Here is a 15,079-nt window from a genome sequence, read left to right as displayed (position 1 = left end):
ATAGCTCTTCCTACTTATTGGGAATGTACTATGCACCAGAAATAATGCTGAACACATTACAAGGGTAAGGGGGCAAATTAATGACCAAGTTTGTGCTCCAAGCCTTATCTGTGTTCTCTCAATCCATTAAGATAATTTTATCCTTCTTCTGTCACATTCTCTCTCGTCACAACATTTTATGATAGTATAATTTTATTTTTCTCGCTTAATTTCTGCTTTTTGTGATGTATAATAGAGAAAACTGCAGCAGCTTAAGAGAGTGGTATGTGAAGGTAAAAGTGTAGTGAGATAGAGGAAAGGGAATATTAGAGAAAATTTGGAGATGAGGTGGGATAGTAAAAATGAGGAGACTTGGAGGTCAGGTGGATGGTGTAAAATTTGGGAGCATGAAAGGAATTGGGGAAAAGAGAATTTTTTCATGAGTATTTCTCTGGGTCATGAATTGCATCTCCTTTGATACTCTGTGAGAGATTGAGTAAAGACTGGACTCAGAGGAGCCCTGGGATTTTCTTGGGTTATTGCTGTGCTCTAATTTAATTTTCAGAACAATCCTGCTTGGTATGTATGTTTATTCTATTAAGGGGACATTAGTGTCTAGAGAGGTTACATGACTTGTTCAGCATCACACAAAACAGAGATCTGTCACCAATTCCCATACTATTACCCATTGCTTTAAGGCAGTCACAATCCTAGAGTTCAATCTGTTATGGACAAAGAGCATGATGTGCTGTTGTTAATATAAATGTATATTTCAAACCATATATAAAAGGAATTCCAAGCTGATAACTAGTCAAACACTAGGCTGGATTATTGAGCTCATGCTCATTTAATACTCCTTCTGGTCCTGAGATTTGAGGCTTTCTCTGTCTGAATGGTGACCTTGTGGATAGGATCTTGGGAGTTTAGACTCAATATTGGGTTTGAGTGTTGACTCTGCCAATGCATTATGGCTGGATGATCTCGGGCAAATGACTTCCTGTGTGAATGCATGATTGCTCTCTAAAAATGAGCATTATAACTTACAGGGTTTAGGGTAAGATGAATAGGGAATCTATAACAATAAAAGCATAATATGCAAATTGACCAAACGACCAAACGGCAGAATGACTGTCTGGACAACCTTCCAGACGACCACACTAAGACATGCATTGGCGCCAGGCCAGCCAAGTCGGGTGCGATGTGATTGGTCAGGGGGCCTCCGCCATCACCCCATGATCGCCCTGCAGAGGGAGGCTCAGGCTACCAGCTGGCAGGGCCATCGATCAATTGGGGGCCCCATGATTGCCCCAAAGAGGGAGGCCCAGGCCACCGACAGGCGGGCTGCGGCGGGTGGGCGGGGCCTTCCTCTGCAGGGGTGCAATCAATCAATAAATCGCATGATCACCCTGCAGAGGGAGGCACATGCCACTGGTCGGCGGGGCGATTGATCAATCGGGGGGGCTCCATGATCACCCCAAAGAGGGAGGCCCAGGCTACCCCATGGTGGTGCTGTAGCGGGTAGCCTGGGCCTCCCTCTGCGGTGGTGATCCATCACGGAGCCCGGCCAGGTGGGCAAGGTCTACCTCTTTGGGGCAATTAATCGCGGGGCTCCCGGACTGTGAGAGGGCACAGGCCGGGTTGAGGGACACACCCCACCGAAAGCACAAATTTTGTGTACAGGCCTCTAGTATAGAAATAAAGACAATTCTTGGTACATAAGAACCTTTTGGTGAGATTTAGCCACTATTAGAGTTGTTCTCGGTGTTAGCACTACTGTCGGGCCTTGTTGTCAACAGTGTTGTGTAAACAGTTATGATTCATGGTGTACTGGTGTTTTTTCATGAATAGTTTCATGAGTGTCGTTCTGTCTGGCCCATGGAAACTTAGAAAATTGCCATAAGTTGTCATGATGGAGAGAATAAGGTAGAGTGAGAGCTGAACTGGGCACTGCTGCCCACTGGGGAAGGCTTAACTGCAGGGCCCCACATCACCCACTTCTCTCTTGAGAGTCTGCGTGTTCTTGCTGGGCTCCAATAGAAGGAAACATTTCCTTCCAGGAGTTGAAAAAGGAAAAAAAAATTTGACTGCCTGTGGTGTGTGTTAAGCTGGGCTTGTACCAGAACTGTGAATTTGTGTACAGCAATTTCTCAACCTCAACATTGTTGACATTTTGGTCTAGATAATGTTTCATAGAGCGAGGCTGCCTTGTGCATAGTGGGATCTTTAGCAGCACCCCCGGCCTCTACCTACTAGATGTCATTAGCACACTCCAGTCATGACATGAAAATGTTTCTGGACATTGCCAAGTGTCCCCTGAGAACTACCTTCAGTTGAGAATTACTGGTATAGGGAGACAGGGGACTGCAGGCGACTCCCGCTGCAACACAGACACACTCACCATTGACATAGAGACTGTCTCTGTCCAGGGTGTAGGTGCCCAGCAGGGTGACGCCATGGGTCAGCTGACTCAGCTCCTGGTACAACTCTTCTATGTTCAGTCCAGGGCCTATGGGGTTAGGATGGTAGGTGCAGACGGTGTCCACTCCAGTTGATGCCCCATCTTTCTCAGTCCTAGGGTGGTAGGGTTAGGGAAATAGGACATTCAGAGACACGGTGGAGTTATATATCTTGTTCAACTCTTTCCTTTAAATTGACCTTCTCCTGCAAGTTTTATGGTATTCCTCTTTATTGGGCCTTGACTGGTTTCCCAAACATGTTCTTTTCTGGGTGCTATTCATGTAGGTAACTTCCCACTCCATAAAGGGACTGATTTTCGGGGCTTCACCCTCAGTCAACTTCTACTATTTTACCCCTCATTTGGGGTCATTGTTTCAGCTACCAGTTTTATTATCATACGATCTAATCTCCTTCTAACTGTCCAAGACTTCTCTCCTGAGCTCTATGCCATGTAATCAACAGCCTCAGAGATGTCCTTCAGACTTCTTAGATTCCAAATATCTCAAATGAAGCTTATCATCTTCCCTCCTAAAAGCACAGAACCTGCTCCTCCTCCCATGTTTCCATGTTAAAGAACTTCTAAAACCTCACAGGGCTAGTGACAGAAACAGGATGTGACCTCATGCATTTGGATACGGAACTATTAATGCTCAGCCTTCTCCAGTGCCAAATACTATGAAAACTCCTTAGTATGCCTTTAAAACCCCATCTCCAACCTGAACTCTTGATGTTATCCACTTCTCGAAACTCATCCCACATTTTACCCACCACTCACGCAACTACACTCCTGTGCACCCATCCATCTCCTCAGCCAGTCCCCCAAGTCAACCAACTTCCTTCCTTCCTTTTTTTCCTTCTCTCTCCTCCCTCTCTCCACCCTCCTCTCTTCCTTCCCCTCCCTTTCTCTCTCCTTCCTTCTCCTTTTTTTCTTTATTCAATTGCTATTTCTTCATACTCTACCCTCCAATTTCACAAAACTTCTCTCATGCACTAGGATATTTTTCACATCTGCCCCATGACTTAAGTTACACCACCTCTTGGAATAGCTTTGCCACTATTTCTTCTAGTTAATGCACACTTGACTGTCAAAACATACCCCAGCAATCACCTTCTTCAGACAGCCTCCACCCAACTCCCCAAGGCTGAGCTAAAAATCCATTCTCCAGGCTCCTATGGCCCCTGTGTAGTGCTTTATCATTGTATTAATCCCATTCATATGATGACTTTAAGTCTATATGGCAGCTGAGATTTGAGGAAAGGGCCCATGACTGATTCTCTCATTGCCCTTAGCTTCTGTTAGAGGGTGTTACCTGAGGTGTCTCATTTGATGTTTGCTTAATGAGTCAATGCTGCATTTTCTGACCAATGAGCATGAATGCTCTGTGGATTTGCTTATCCAAATAATTGAAGACCTTTGACAGACAGCTCTTTCAGGAAGCTCTCTCTGTTGCACTCAGTCAGAGGGGATACCTTCCAATCACATATGACTCTTTCTCTGTAGTTGTCACATTCAGGTATTCACCTCCAGGTGAGCTTGCCTGTGACAATGCCCTGCATATGTGTTAGGAAGGGAAGTCATACCTGAGCAGGGCCAGTCGGCAGCCAGAGTACAGTGGGCCAATGCTGGTGTTCTTGAACAAAGGACCAAGCTGGGGAGGAGGCAAATGGAGGTAAGTTGAAGAGACTGGTGGGACAAGAACATGGAAGGCTAGGGTAGGCATTGATGGGCTCTTACCAGGTGATTCAAAGCCCTCTCAGTGGAGTTGAACTTCGCAGAGCCTGGGTGCCTCATGTCTGGGGTGTAGAGCATGTTGGTGATGGTGAAGTTGAGGGTGAAAGGCACTGGGGCTGGGCCCACATCTGCAGTGGAGAGAGGGAAAGAGAGGAAACCCATCACAGGCTTAGGCTGAGCTGTATATGGGAGGAAGGGACTAGTATTATCTCTTGGATCATAGTGTCCAGTTGTTGAGGCCTGAGATATCCTATCTGGGATGCCCTCCCTCCTCAGCCAGCCAAAGGGGGAGAAGGGACCTCCATGTTAGATGTATGACATTAGTTCAAAAGGGAACCTCAATCTTTTCATCCCAGAGTGTTCAAAGGCTGAAAAGCTGTGGACATTTCAATGGGACATCTGGGCCGAGACCTTTTGCACTCAGCCCAAAATACTTGAGCAGTCAGATATCCAAATCATAGGAATTGCCACGAAGGAAATGGTGGTCTGAGCAAGAGCATGCTGGGCTGAGATTTGGAGGACAAGGAGGAACCAGGTACAGCTGAGTTCTTGGAGGAAAAAATGATGCTGCTGTGGCCAGAGATTAGGGCCCGAGAGAGAAAGGGGAACAGGTTGCACTGGGTAGGCATCATGGTCCAGAGCCTGCAGGAATTCATCAGCCACGGAATGAGAGCTGAGGTTTAATGGGACTCAGAGGTTAGATTGCTACCTGTAGAGCTGGGGGTAGGGCTCAGAGATGCTGCTGGTCCTGGAGAGAATGTGGAGGTCACCAAAGCTGAAAGAAAATACACTATGAATAGAAATTGTTGAGCCCTATCATGAAGCAATGAAAGGGGAGGGCTGTTCATGGGAACTTGCATCTCTAACTTGGCTTAACCTGAGGCTTCTGCTGGGCTGCAGCTACTCTGGGGTTGACAACCTGGGGGATGGGTGATACTTTCTTCCTGGGAACTAGGTTTAGGGAGGAAGGGTCCCAGAGACATAGGACATCGCGGCTCTCATTACTCACTGCTGGTGGTGGGGATCCAGTATCGATGGTTATAACCTACAGAGAAGCAAAGAGAGAGAGAATATGATGGTGGGAGGAGGTTAAGAATAGGGTAAGGGGTAGAAATAGAAACATAAGTATACAAACCTCCCTGAGTGCTTTCTCTGAGAAACATCAGTAAATAATAACAGTATTCTTTATGAGTTAACTGCATAATACCCTGATACTAATGATAATTTCATTCTCATAGTCATTAACCAGAAAGACAGTAATGACCAAAGCATCCCCAATCTAATGGGGTTTACTAAGTGCCTAGAATATTAGCAACCTTATCAAATGAATAATAGGGACAACAATTTTATATGAGTGTCTCTATATTTGTGTTTTCTTTACCTATTAATTATAATTTTGTCCTTACTCTTTCAGTTTCTCCCACTCTCCTACTCTCCAAAGACAGCTCAATCTGTGACGATATAGTTCTCGGACTTCTGTAATATTGAATTGAGATAACACAGGAGAGAGATGGAGAGGGAGCTGGGCTTGTGGAGAGAGCAAACACTGGGTGTCAATCAGAAACTACAAAGTTTAAAAAGAGGAAATGGGAAAAAGAGGATTTGAATAAGTACGGTTCTGGATCATGGAACAGATCCTCTTTGATGCTCTGGAAATAATGCAAGTAAAACTGACTTCTTTTATATTTGATGGACTGCCTGGGTTTTTTGAAAACCCTTATCTCTCAGAAGGGGCCAAGTGGAGCCTTGTGATTTAGTTGTACTATTCAGCTTTTATTGCAATCAACTTAAGTGACCTTTCTATTCTGAAAATGGACACTGAAGCTTAGAGAGGTCATGGCTTGCCCAGGGTCACATAGTAAGTCAAAGGAAGGGCCAGGGCTTGATAAAAGCAAGATCTGTAATTCACCAAAGCCTGCACTAGTAACTACTTCTTTTAAGTACTCTCCAAGGACTAATGAAATCCAATATAGGTTTTAATACAGCTAATAAGAAAGCATCCACAGTGATGTAATGGGGCTACAATTAATCAAGCTTTAGTTTAAACAGTTATAGTGAGGCCCCTTGGTATGCCTTCCTGTTCTGAGGTTTGAGGCTTGTTTTTGCTGGGTTAGTCTGCTGTGTAGCCTAGTAGTTAAGGGGCCTAGATTTTAGAGTTAATTTAGGGTTTGAATCCTGACACCACCACCTACATTAATTATCTGATCTTGGGAAAGTTAATTTCCCCACCAGGCCTGTTTTCTCTTCTGCAAGATATACCTGATATCTTAGAGAAGTTGGCAGGGTTAGTAATACATAATACATATAACATTCTGCATCACAGGAATCCCTCAGTAAATATCACCCTTTATTGTAGGTATTATTATGGGTGTTGTTGCTAAGAATATGGATGCAAAGGAATTTATTGCTAAATCATTACTAGCAGCTTTGTTGCTTGTTTCTCAGGTGGGTATAATTCCAGCTGGCCCTTGGAGAATGGGTAAAAGACCACAACTGCCACAAGGAAGTGAAAGAAGCAGATTAGACACTGCCCTGGGAACCCACTGGCTCTTGTATTGACTGCCATGGGCTTACTTTACCCTCTTCTTTCCTTGATGTCTGCATGCTCCATTTGAGCTTCTGTGAATGGTCATTGGGATGAAGAAGACTAGCACCTTTTTTTTAACCTTAAAAGGTGCTTTTTAGGTGTTATGAAGGGAGAGTTGAGCCCCCATGGAAATTCTACGGGTAGAGAGAAACATGGGTACAGAGAAATGCACTCCAAGGAGACCCCACCTGGGGAGCAGGAGGAGATCCCATTGCAGCAGAGCTACTCACCATTGACGAAGAGACTATTCCTGTCCAGGGTGTAGGGACCCAGCCGAGTGACACCATGGGTCTGCCGGCTTAGCTCCCAGTACAGCTGTTCTCTGTCCAGCCGGAAGCCTGTGGGATCTGTGTGGTGGGTGCAGATCGCACCTACTGTGGTGCTTGCTCCCTCCTTTTCAGCCCTGGGGAAGGAGGGACATGGGAACTGAGACATGAGAGGTGAATACTCTTGATCACCCCTCTCTTAGTTTTTATAACATCACCCTCCCCTGCTTTCTTAAACACAACTCTTTCTGTTTCATGGGGGAATCCAGATCCCCCACCTTCTTAAATGCAGTGTTCTACAGGTTCCTACAGCTTCTCCCTACACAATGTTCTTCTTCTTGTCCCTATTATCTTTTTATTAATTGGCTGAAGCTCATTGTCTCAACTACAAGCCCCAGGACACTCCCTGTCCATTCATGCAGGTAAATACAGATGGTGTCACTCCCGTAATACATTAGTCCTGCTTGGGCCATGGGGTTAGGGATATGGGACTCCAGGGAAAAAAATCCTGAGGATCCTGGGGCCAGCCAGCATGTGGAAGGGAAAAGCAAGAGAACTGAAGACCTTTGGGAAGGTAAGTGATCACCCCTGTGGCTGGTTGTGACACTGAGCCTGAGGGGGTATTTTATTTCAAGTTGGCAAATCCCAAGGCCAAGGAACACATTTTAGGCAGGCAACCAATCTGAAGGAAAACAAGTTAAGAAGAAACCAGGGCAATTGGTCAAAAAATAACTTTGTCCTGAATTTAAGCTGACCCTAAAATGTTTCACTCAAAGCAGGGGATCTACAAAAGAATGCCTTCCTCCCTTGCCTGTCAATTCTGCTTTTTATGATCCATGCTATTCAAAACATTCCCATTTTATACCTACATAGTGTCACGTAGCCATTCTCAAAGTGCGGCCCAGGGACCTCTAGTGTTCTCAAAACTATTACAGGGAATCCATCAAGTATATGATATTTTCATAATAATCCTAAGACATTATTTTTACATTCATTTTCTCAGGAGTATTCAGTGACATTTTTTCCAGTGGCTATGAGGTGAAATATTGTAAAAAATAGAATGCAGAAGCAGATATCCTGGTATCTTCTACTAAGTCACACATTAAAAGGACTAATAAAAATGTAAATGATGGCCCTCTTCTCATTGTGCTTCTTTGGGAGGGGGGCAGGAGGGGGATATGGTTATTGTTTATAAAAATATGTAATTTATATTAACATGTAATAGGTTTATTATTTTAATGAATAAATTTTGTTTTAATTTCTAGCACATTTAATATGGGCAGATATAACCCAAGTCCAAAGGCTCTTTTTAAAAATGAAAATGGTTGAGCCAGGGAGGTCGAGGCCTGCTGGTATTGTGGTTAAAAGCAGGAACTCTAGAACCAGAACTCCAGGTCTAATCCTAGCTCCCCCTAAGCACGCAACTCAACTACTCTACAAGGCCAGACAATAATCATATTGCAGTGAGGATGAATGAATAGAAAAAGTGTAAATCACTTACATTTATTGGATGGCATATACCATGAGCAATATTATTATTGTTATTGGTTACCCCATATTATGGAGATATGGGGGCAGGTATGGTGGGCTCAGCAATTGGACACTGGTCTATAACGTATCAGCAATCTCTCCTCATTGAGTGATGTGGGTAGAGAACCCCACCTCTCCGGCAGGATGACTTGAGTTGGCTGGATGGAGTAGCTCAGAGAGGCCATAAGGTCATTAAGTGTAAGGATAGGCTCCTGAGCCCATTGACCTCAGATGACACAGGTATGGGTGTAGGCAAAGAAAAGAAGACAGTCCATTTCTGCAGAGTTCAGGTCCATTTGAGAATTTTAAGATCACAATATATTCTGCTGGTACTCAACATTTGATTTGTTTTTCCCTTTGTTCAGTAAGACTTCCTTTGGGAAATCCCTCTCTTTTCAGGGAATAAACTGCAGAGCTTCAATGTCCAGAGTTTTTCTCCAATAGGGTAGATATGAACTGGGACAGGGAGAGTGTCAGGGACTCTGGGAACACAGTTGGTAAAAATGCTACACTGGCTGGTACGACAGGATCCCATTAATTGAGCGCTCAAAATGACGCAGGCATTGGGATGAAGAATTAACAACTCCAAGAGTAAGGCACTGTTATTATCACCATTTTATAGATAGTGTTATTGAAGAACAGAGAAGTTATGTGACTTGTCCAAAGTCACACAGCTAGCAAATGGAAGAACCAGGGTTCCAACTCAGGCATTTGGATACACTGTGTTAGCCTGCCTCTCCGCAAAGGCCCAAGGGACTGTGGTTGACCAGGGTGTAGAGGGCCAAGAAAGGAAAGAAGTAGGTTTCCTATAGGTACTGAAGAGGAGGTCTTACCTGAGCAAGGTCAATCTGCAGCCAGCATAGAGGGAACCGATGCTGTTCTTGAACAAGGGCCCCAGCTGTGAAGGCATGAGAGGCAGATGAGCAGAGTGGCCAAGACAGCAGGGTGTGGCAGGGTTGGAAGGAAGTGAGAATTGTTGGGGGGCTCTCACCAGTCGCTGCAGGTGCCTCTCAGTGGCATTGAATATCTCAGAGCCCAGGTTTCCCATGTCCTCTGTGTAGCGCAGGTTAGTGATGGTGAAGTTGACAATAAAAGGCATCAAGAAAGGAACTGCAGCTGCAGGGAGGGGGAGAGTAAAGTGAGGCCGATCCTTGGTCAGGCCTGGGGCTGAGGGAGGGAGGGCTCTAAGGACATGTCTTAATTTCAGTGCTGAGTTGGGGCCTGGCCTAGGCTGTCTTCCTTGAGACATCTCGTGTAGCAGTCACTGTCCAAGACCCCCTCACGCAGGGTGACCAACCATTATTTCCCCAGGACCACGTGGGTTTCTGGGATGTAGACTGCGCAGAAGTGCAAACAGAGCAAATGGAGAAGATCTGGGCACCCTGTTTCCCCTTGACTCTTACCATCTCAGCACAGGCCAGAACCTAAACCTCTTTGTCTTGGGAAGATCATCAGGCCCAGAGAGCATCCCTCTAGCAATGACAGGTGGGAGCTGGATGATAAGCACCCCAGCTCCCTCACCCTCATGTGGGATGACTCTAAGGTGTATGTTGTATGCATTCTCCCTTCCAGCCTTCAGAACAAGTTTCTGTGGTTGAAGCCTCCCAGTTTGTGGTACTTGGTCATGGCAGCTCTGAGAAACCAATAAATCAAATGACCCAACAATTCCTTTTTTAGTACAGTAAGTCCTCGTGTAACATTGTCAATAGGTTCTGTGACTTCAAGTGAAATAATGTACAAAGAAACCAATCTTACATAAGCTAAGTGATATAAAAAAGAGTTGTGTTCATACACCATCTCATCAATGTTATAATGAAATGGTGTTGAACGAATCAATGTTATATGAGAACCTGCGGTATATCCCCAAAATAATTAGAAACTAGGACTCCAATGGATGCTTGTGCATCCATGTTCATAGCAGCATGATTCACAATAGTCAAAGGTGGAAAAGGCCCAATTTTCCATCAACAGATAAATGAACAAATAAAATGTGATCTATCCACACAACAGGATATTTATCCATAAACAGGAATAAAGTTCTGATACATACTATGGCAAGGAGGCCCCTTGAAAGCATTATGTTAACTAAAATAAGCAAGACACAAAAGGCCAGTTATATTGCACAATTTCTCTTATATGAGATATCTATAATAGGAAAATTCATGGAGACAGTAAGTAATTAGAGGTTACCAGGGATGGAGGTGGGGGGTGGTGAGTAGGAAAAGGGGAGTTACTGCCTAATGGGCACACAGATCCTGTTTGAGGTGATAAAAATAGTTTAGAAATAGTGGTGATATGGAAGTAATTAATGCCACTGAATTGTACATTAAAATAGTTAAAAACTATATATCATAGATAGATAGATAGATAGATAGATAGATAGATAGATAGATAGATAGAAAGAATAAAAATGTTATTCTTACTTGTTCTTGAAGTCACACTCACATAGGCCACGGTGGACATCTCCGGTGTGGTCACAGGGACAAAGGAACTTTCAGACAGTGTACTGAAAGTGGCTGTAGTCTCGGCCACAGTGTGGTCTGAACCTGTGGCAGCTAATTTAGTGGCTGCAAGAGTTGTAGTTTTCAGGATAGTGGTTGGACTTAGTCCTTCCGGGCTGCTTTTAGCTGCAGTCAAGGTCACAGTGCCTCCAGTCACAGTGTTAGAAAATTCTGGGAGACCAACTGAGGTTGTAGGTGGAGAGGTTATTGTGCTCCAGGAAGCCACAGTATAAGGCTCACCCGTGGTTGCAGGGGTACTGGCAGGCTCAAGAACAGCAGGGGAAACAGTCAGAGATGGGAGACCTGTACTGGCCTCTGATGCAGGGCTGGTGGCCAGTAAGCTTGTGGAGTCTGATGAACCATGGAAAAGAGTTGAAGTTGAAATAGTTGTGCTGAGGTCCATCCCAGGTTGGATGGATAGTGAGGCTGTGGTATCTGGTAAATGAGGAAAAATAGTTGAAGCAAGAAAATTTGTGCTTGTCTCTGTATTGGGGTGGGTGACCAATAAGGCTGTAGTCTCTGGTTCACCAACAGTAAGAGTCAGAGTTGGAATAACAGTGCTGTCATCTGTTTCAGAAATAGTGTCCTGTGAGGTCACCTTATCTGGTACACCAGGAGAGACAGTCAGAGTTGGGAGAGCTGAACTGGTTTCTGTCCCAAAGTCAGTGGCCACCGAGAGTGTGGATTCTGATTCACTAGGGGAAACACTGGGGGTTGTCTTGGACACTGTTGGGCTGGTCTCTGCAGGATGGGTGACAAGTAAGACTGTTCTATGTGGCTCACCAGAGGAATCAGTCTGAGTTGGAACAGCCGACCTGACTTCTGTCCCATAATGGGTGGTCCATGAGGGTGTGGTCTCCAGTTGATCTGGGGAAATTGTCAAAGTTGGAAAAGTTGTGCTGGTCTCTGCCGCAGAACTAGTAGCCTGTGAGGTCACCACCTCTGGCACAACAGGTTGGACAGTTGTAGCTGGAACAGGTGAACTGGATTCTGCCCCAGGAATGGTGACCATTGAGATTGTGCTGTCTAATTCACTATGGGGAAAATTGAAAGTCGTTTGGGAAACAATTGGGCTGGTCTCTGAAGGATGGGTGACCATGGAAACTGTTGCATCTGGCTCACCAGGGGACACAATCAGAGTTGGAACTGCTGACCTGGCTTCTGTTTCAAACTGGGTGACCCATGAAGCTGTGGTCTCCAGATGAACTTGGGAATTAGTCAAAATTGAAAAAGTTGTGCTGGTCTCTGTCCCAGAACTAGTAGCCTGTGAGGTCACCACCTTTGGTACAACAGTTTGGACAGTTGTAGCTGGAGGACTGGTGGCCATCAAGGGAGTGCTGTCTGATTCATTATGGGAAACATTGGGAGTTGTTTTGGGGAAAATTGGGCCGGTATTTGCAGGATGGGTGATCAAAGGGACTCTTGTATCTGGTTCACCAGGGGAAACAGTCAGAGTTGGAATAGCTGACCTGACTTCTGTCTCAAAACGGTTGAACCATGAGGCTGTGGTCTCTGGTTCATGTGGGAAATCAGTCATAGTTGGAAAAGTTGTACTTGTTTCTCCTCCATAACCAGTAACCAATGTGGTATCATTCCCTGGTAAACCAGGGAAGATAGTGGTAGTTGGAATGACTGAACTATCTTCTGACCTAGGACTAATAGCAGTTGAAGGTGTGCTATTTGATTCACTATGGGAAAAATTTGGAATTGTTCTGGAAACAGGTGTGTTGGTCCCTGCAGAATGGATCCATGAGGCTGTTGTATCTGTCTCACCAGGGGAGACAGTTGAAGTTGGAACAATGGAACTGGCTTCTGTCCTAGAAGAGGTAACCCATGAGTCTGTGGTCTCTAGTTCATGTAAGGAATCAGTCAGAGTTGGAAAAGTTGTATTGGTCTCTGCCCCAGAAATGGTAACGAGTGAGGTCACCAGCCCTGGCACAGTAAAAGAGACAGTTGGAGGTGGAATGGCTGAACTGGTCTGTACTCCAGGATAATTGGCCAATGAGGCTGTGGTTGCTGGTCCACCTGGAGAAAGAGTCAGATTTGGAACAGCTGTACTGGCATCTGTCTCAGAGCTAGTGATCTGTGAGGTCATCATATCTGGTACACCAGAAGAGACAGTCAGAGTTGGAAGAGCTGAACTGGTTTCTGTCCCAAAGTCGGTGGCCACTGAGAGTGTCGGTTCTGATTCACTAGGGGAAACACTGGGGGTTGTCTTGGTCTTTGCAGTATGGGTGACAAGTAAGACTGTTGTATGTGGCTCACCAGAGGAATCAGTCCTAGTTGGAACAGCTGACCTGACTTCTGTCCCATAATAGGTGGTCCATGAAGGTGTGGTCTCCAGTTGATCTGGGGAAATTATTGAAATTGGAAAAGTTGTGCTGGTATCTGCCCCAGAACTAGTAGCCTGTGAGGTCACCACCTCTGATACAACAGGTTGGACAGTTGTAGCCAGAACAGTTGAACTCGTTTCTGTCCCAGGACTGGTGGCCATCAAGGGTGGTGTGCTATCTGATTCAGTATGGAAAACACTGGGAGTTGTTTGGAGCAAAATTGGGCTGGTATTTGCAGGATGGGTGATCAAAGGGACTCTTGTATCTGGTTCACCAGGGGAAATGATCAGAGTTGGAACAGCAGTGCTGGTCTTTGTCCAAGAACTAAAGACTGGTGCAGGTATGGTTGCTGGTCTTCTACTGAACATGGGTGGCGTTGTCCTGGAAACTGCGGTGCTGGTCCCTACTCCAGGTCTGGTGGCCAAGAAGGATGTCATCTCTAACATATCATGGGAAACACCTGGGGTTGTGATCATCACTCCTGTTGTGCTTGCACTGGCCATTTTACTTGATGTCCTGAGGAAAGTCAGCATTTCCAAAGAGGAAGTAGATGCTCTGGTGGTCAAGGTCGCTGTGGTGGTGATCTGTGCCCTCTCTGTCCCTCCTGTTGGCAGCCCTGTAAGTTGTGAGATGGACACAGAGTTTTCACAGAATGATTACCACTTACTGGACTGGCAAGAGCTTATTTATTTCTTCACATGAGGAAAGGGAGAGCAATGTCTCTGCCCAAAATGTACCTACAATGTTTCTGGAAAGGGAAAAGGAATTATGATTGGCATTCCCCTACCGTCCCTGTACTATTGGCATTCCACTACCTTCCCTGTACTATCTTGTAACTCCCAGTTGACCACTCCCTGCTCCCAAGTGTTTTCTGTACTCTCCATCCTCGGATTCTTTGTTCAAACAGTTTTCTCTGCTTGACATAATCATCCCTCATCAGATTCCTTACTTTCTGTTCTATTTCAAACCTCAGCTCAAATCTACCTTTACAAATTCACATCAGAGTTAATCTCTCCCTTCTCATTATCTCATCATATTCTCTGAACCTGCACTGCACCACACCCCAGTCTCCTTAGTAATAGCTATTCATGTCTGCCTGCTTGGCATATAATAGGTGCTCAATAAATATTTGTTGAATTAGTGACTTAATGAATGAACACATGGATGTATATATACATAGGCAGGTGTCCTCTTAGTTGACAGAAATCATATATCTTTGTGCATAAGTCCTTGGGTTCTAGAATAAGATAGTCCCACACTAAGATTTTGGCTTCTCCACTAAATAGATGTATTATCAAATCTTGCTAGACCTTCATTTTCTCATCTATAATGTATAGTGGCCATCTCAGAGTGTTGATAAAAATGTAACAAGAACAGTGCCTCCTGGCTCACAATAAGACGTTATTACTACTACACTATTGCTATCTACTATTAGTACTGTTATTACTCTCACTGCTACTATCTACTACTATTAGTGTCACTGCTACTATTATTACTCTCACTGCTACTTCCTACCATTACTACTGTTACTAACACACTGTCACTACCTTCCATTACTGCTGCTACTACTACTCTTGTTAATAGTTACTACTGCAACTATTACTACTTACCATTACTGCTGTGACTACTACTGTTAATACTACCACTGCTACTACTTATCATTACTGCTGTCACTACCATTATTACCACCTATT

General features: G+C 44.8%; 1 protein-coding gene across 1 annotated transcript in view; it reads right to left on the bottom strand.

Moving 5' to 3' along the window:
- MUC16 (mucin 16, cell surface associated) overlaps positions 1 to 15,079 on the bottom strand; it is a 111,732-nt gene that overhangs the window by 59,937 nt on the left and 36,716 nt on the right. Inside the window, exons 4-12 of the mRNA XM_079770497.1 lie at positions 10,975 to 14,001; positions 9,543 to 9,667; positions 9,385 to 9,449; positions 6,986 to 7,158; positions 5,178 to 5,213; positions 4,878 to 4,943; positions 4,172 to 4,296; positions 4,018 to 4,085; positions 2,378 to 2,550 (exon numbers count right to left, since the gene is read on the bottom strand). Of these exons, the coding sequence (XP_079626623.1) occupies positions 2,378 to 2,550; positions 4,018 to 4,085; positions 4,172 to 4,296; positions 4,878 to 4,943; positions 5,178 to 5,213; positions 6,986 to 7,158; positions 9,385 to 9,449; positions 9,543 to 9,667; positions 10,975 to 14,001 (3,858 nt within the window). The remainder of the gene's footprint in view (positions 1 to 2,377; positions 2,551 to 4,017; positions 4,086 to 4,171; positions 4,297 to 4,877; positions 4,944 to 5,177; positions 5,214 to 6,985; positions 7,159 to 9,384; positions 9,450 to 9,542; positions 9,668 to 10,974; positions 14,002 to 15,079) is intronic.

This window comes from Cnephaeus nilssonii, assembly GCF_951640355.1.
Source record: "Cnephaeus nilssonii genome assembly, chromosome: 5".
Lineage (NCBI taxonomy): Eukaryota > Metazoa > Chordata > Mammalia > Chiroptera > Vespertilionidae > Cnephaeus > Cnephaeus nilssonii.
This window is presented reverse-complemented; position numbering and strand designations above follow the sequence as displayed.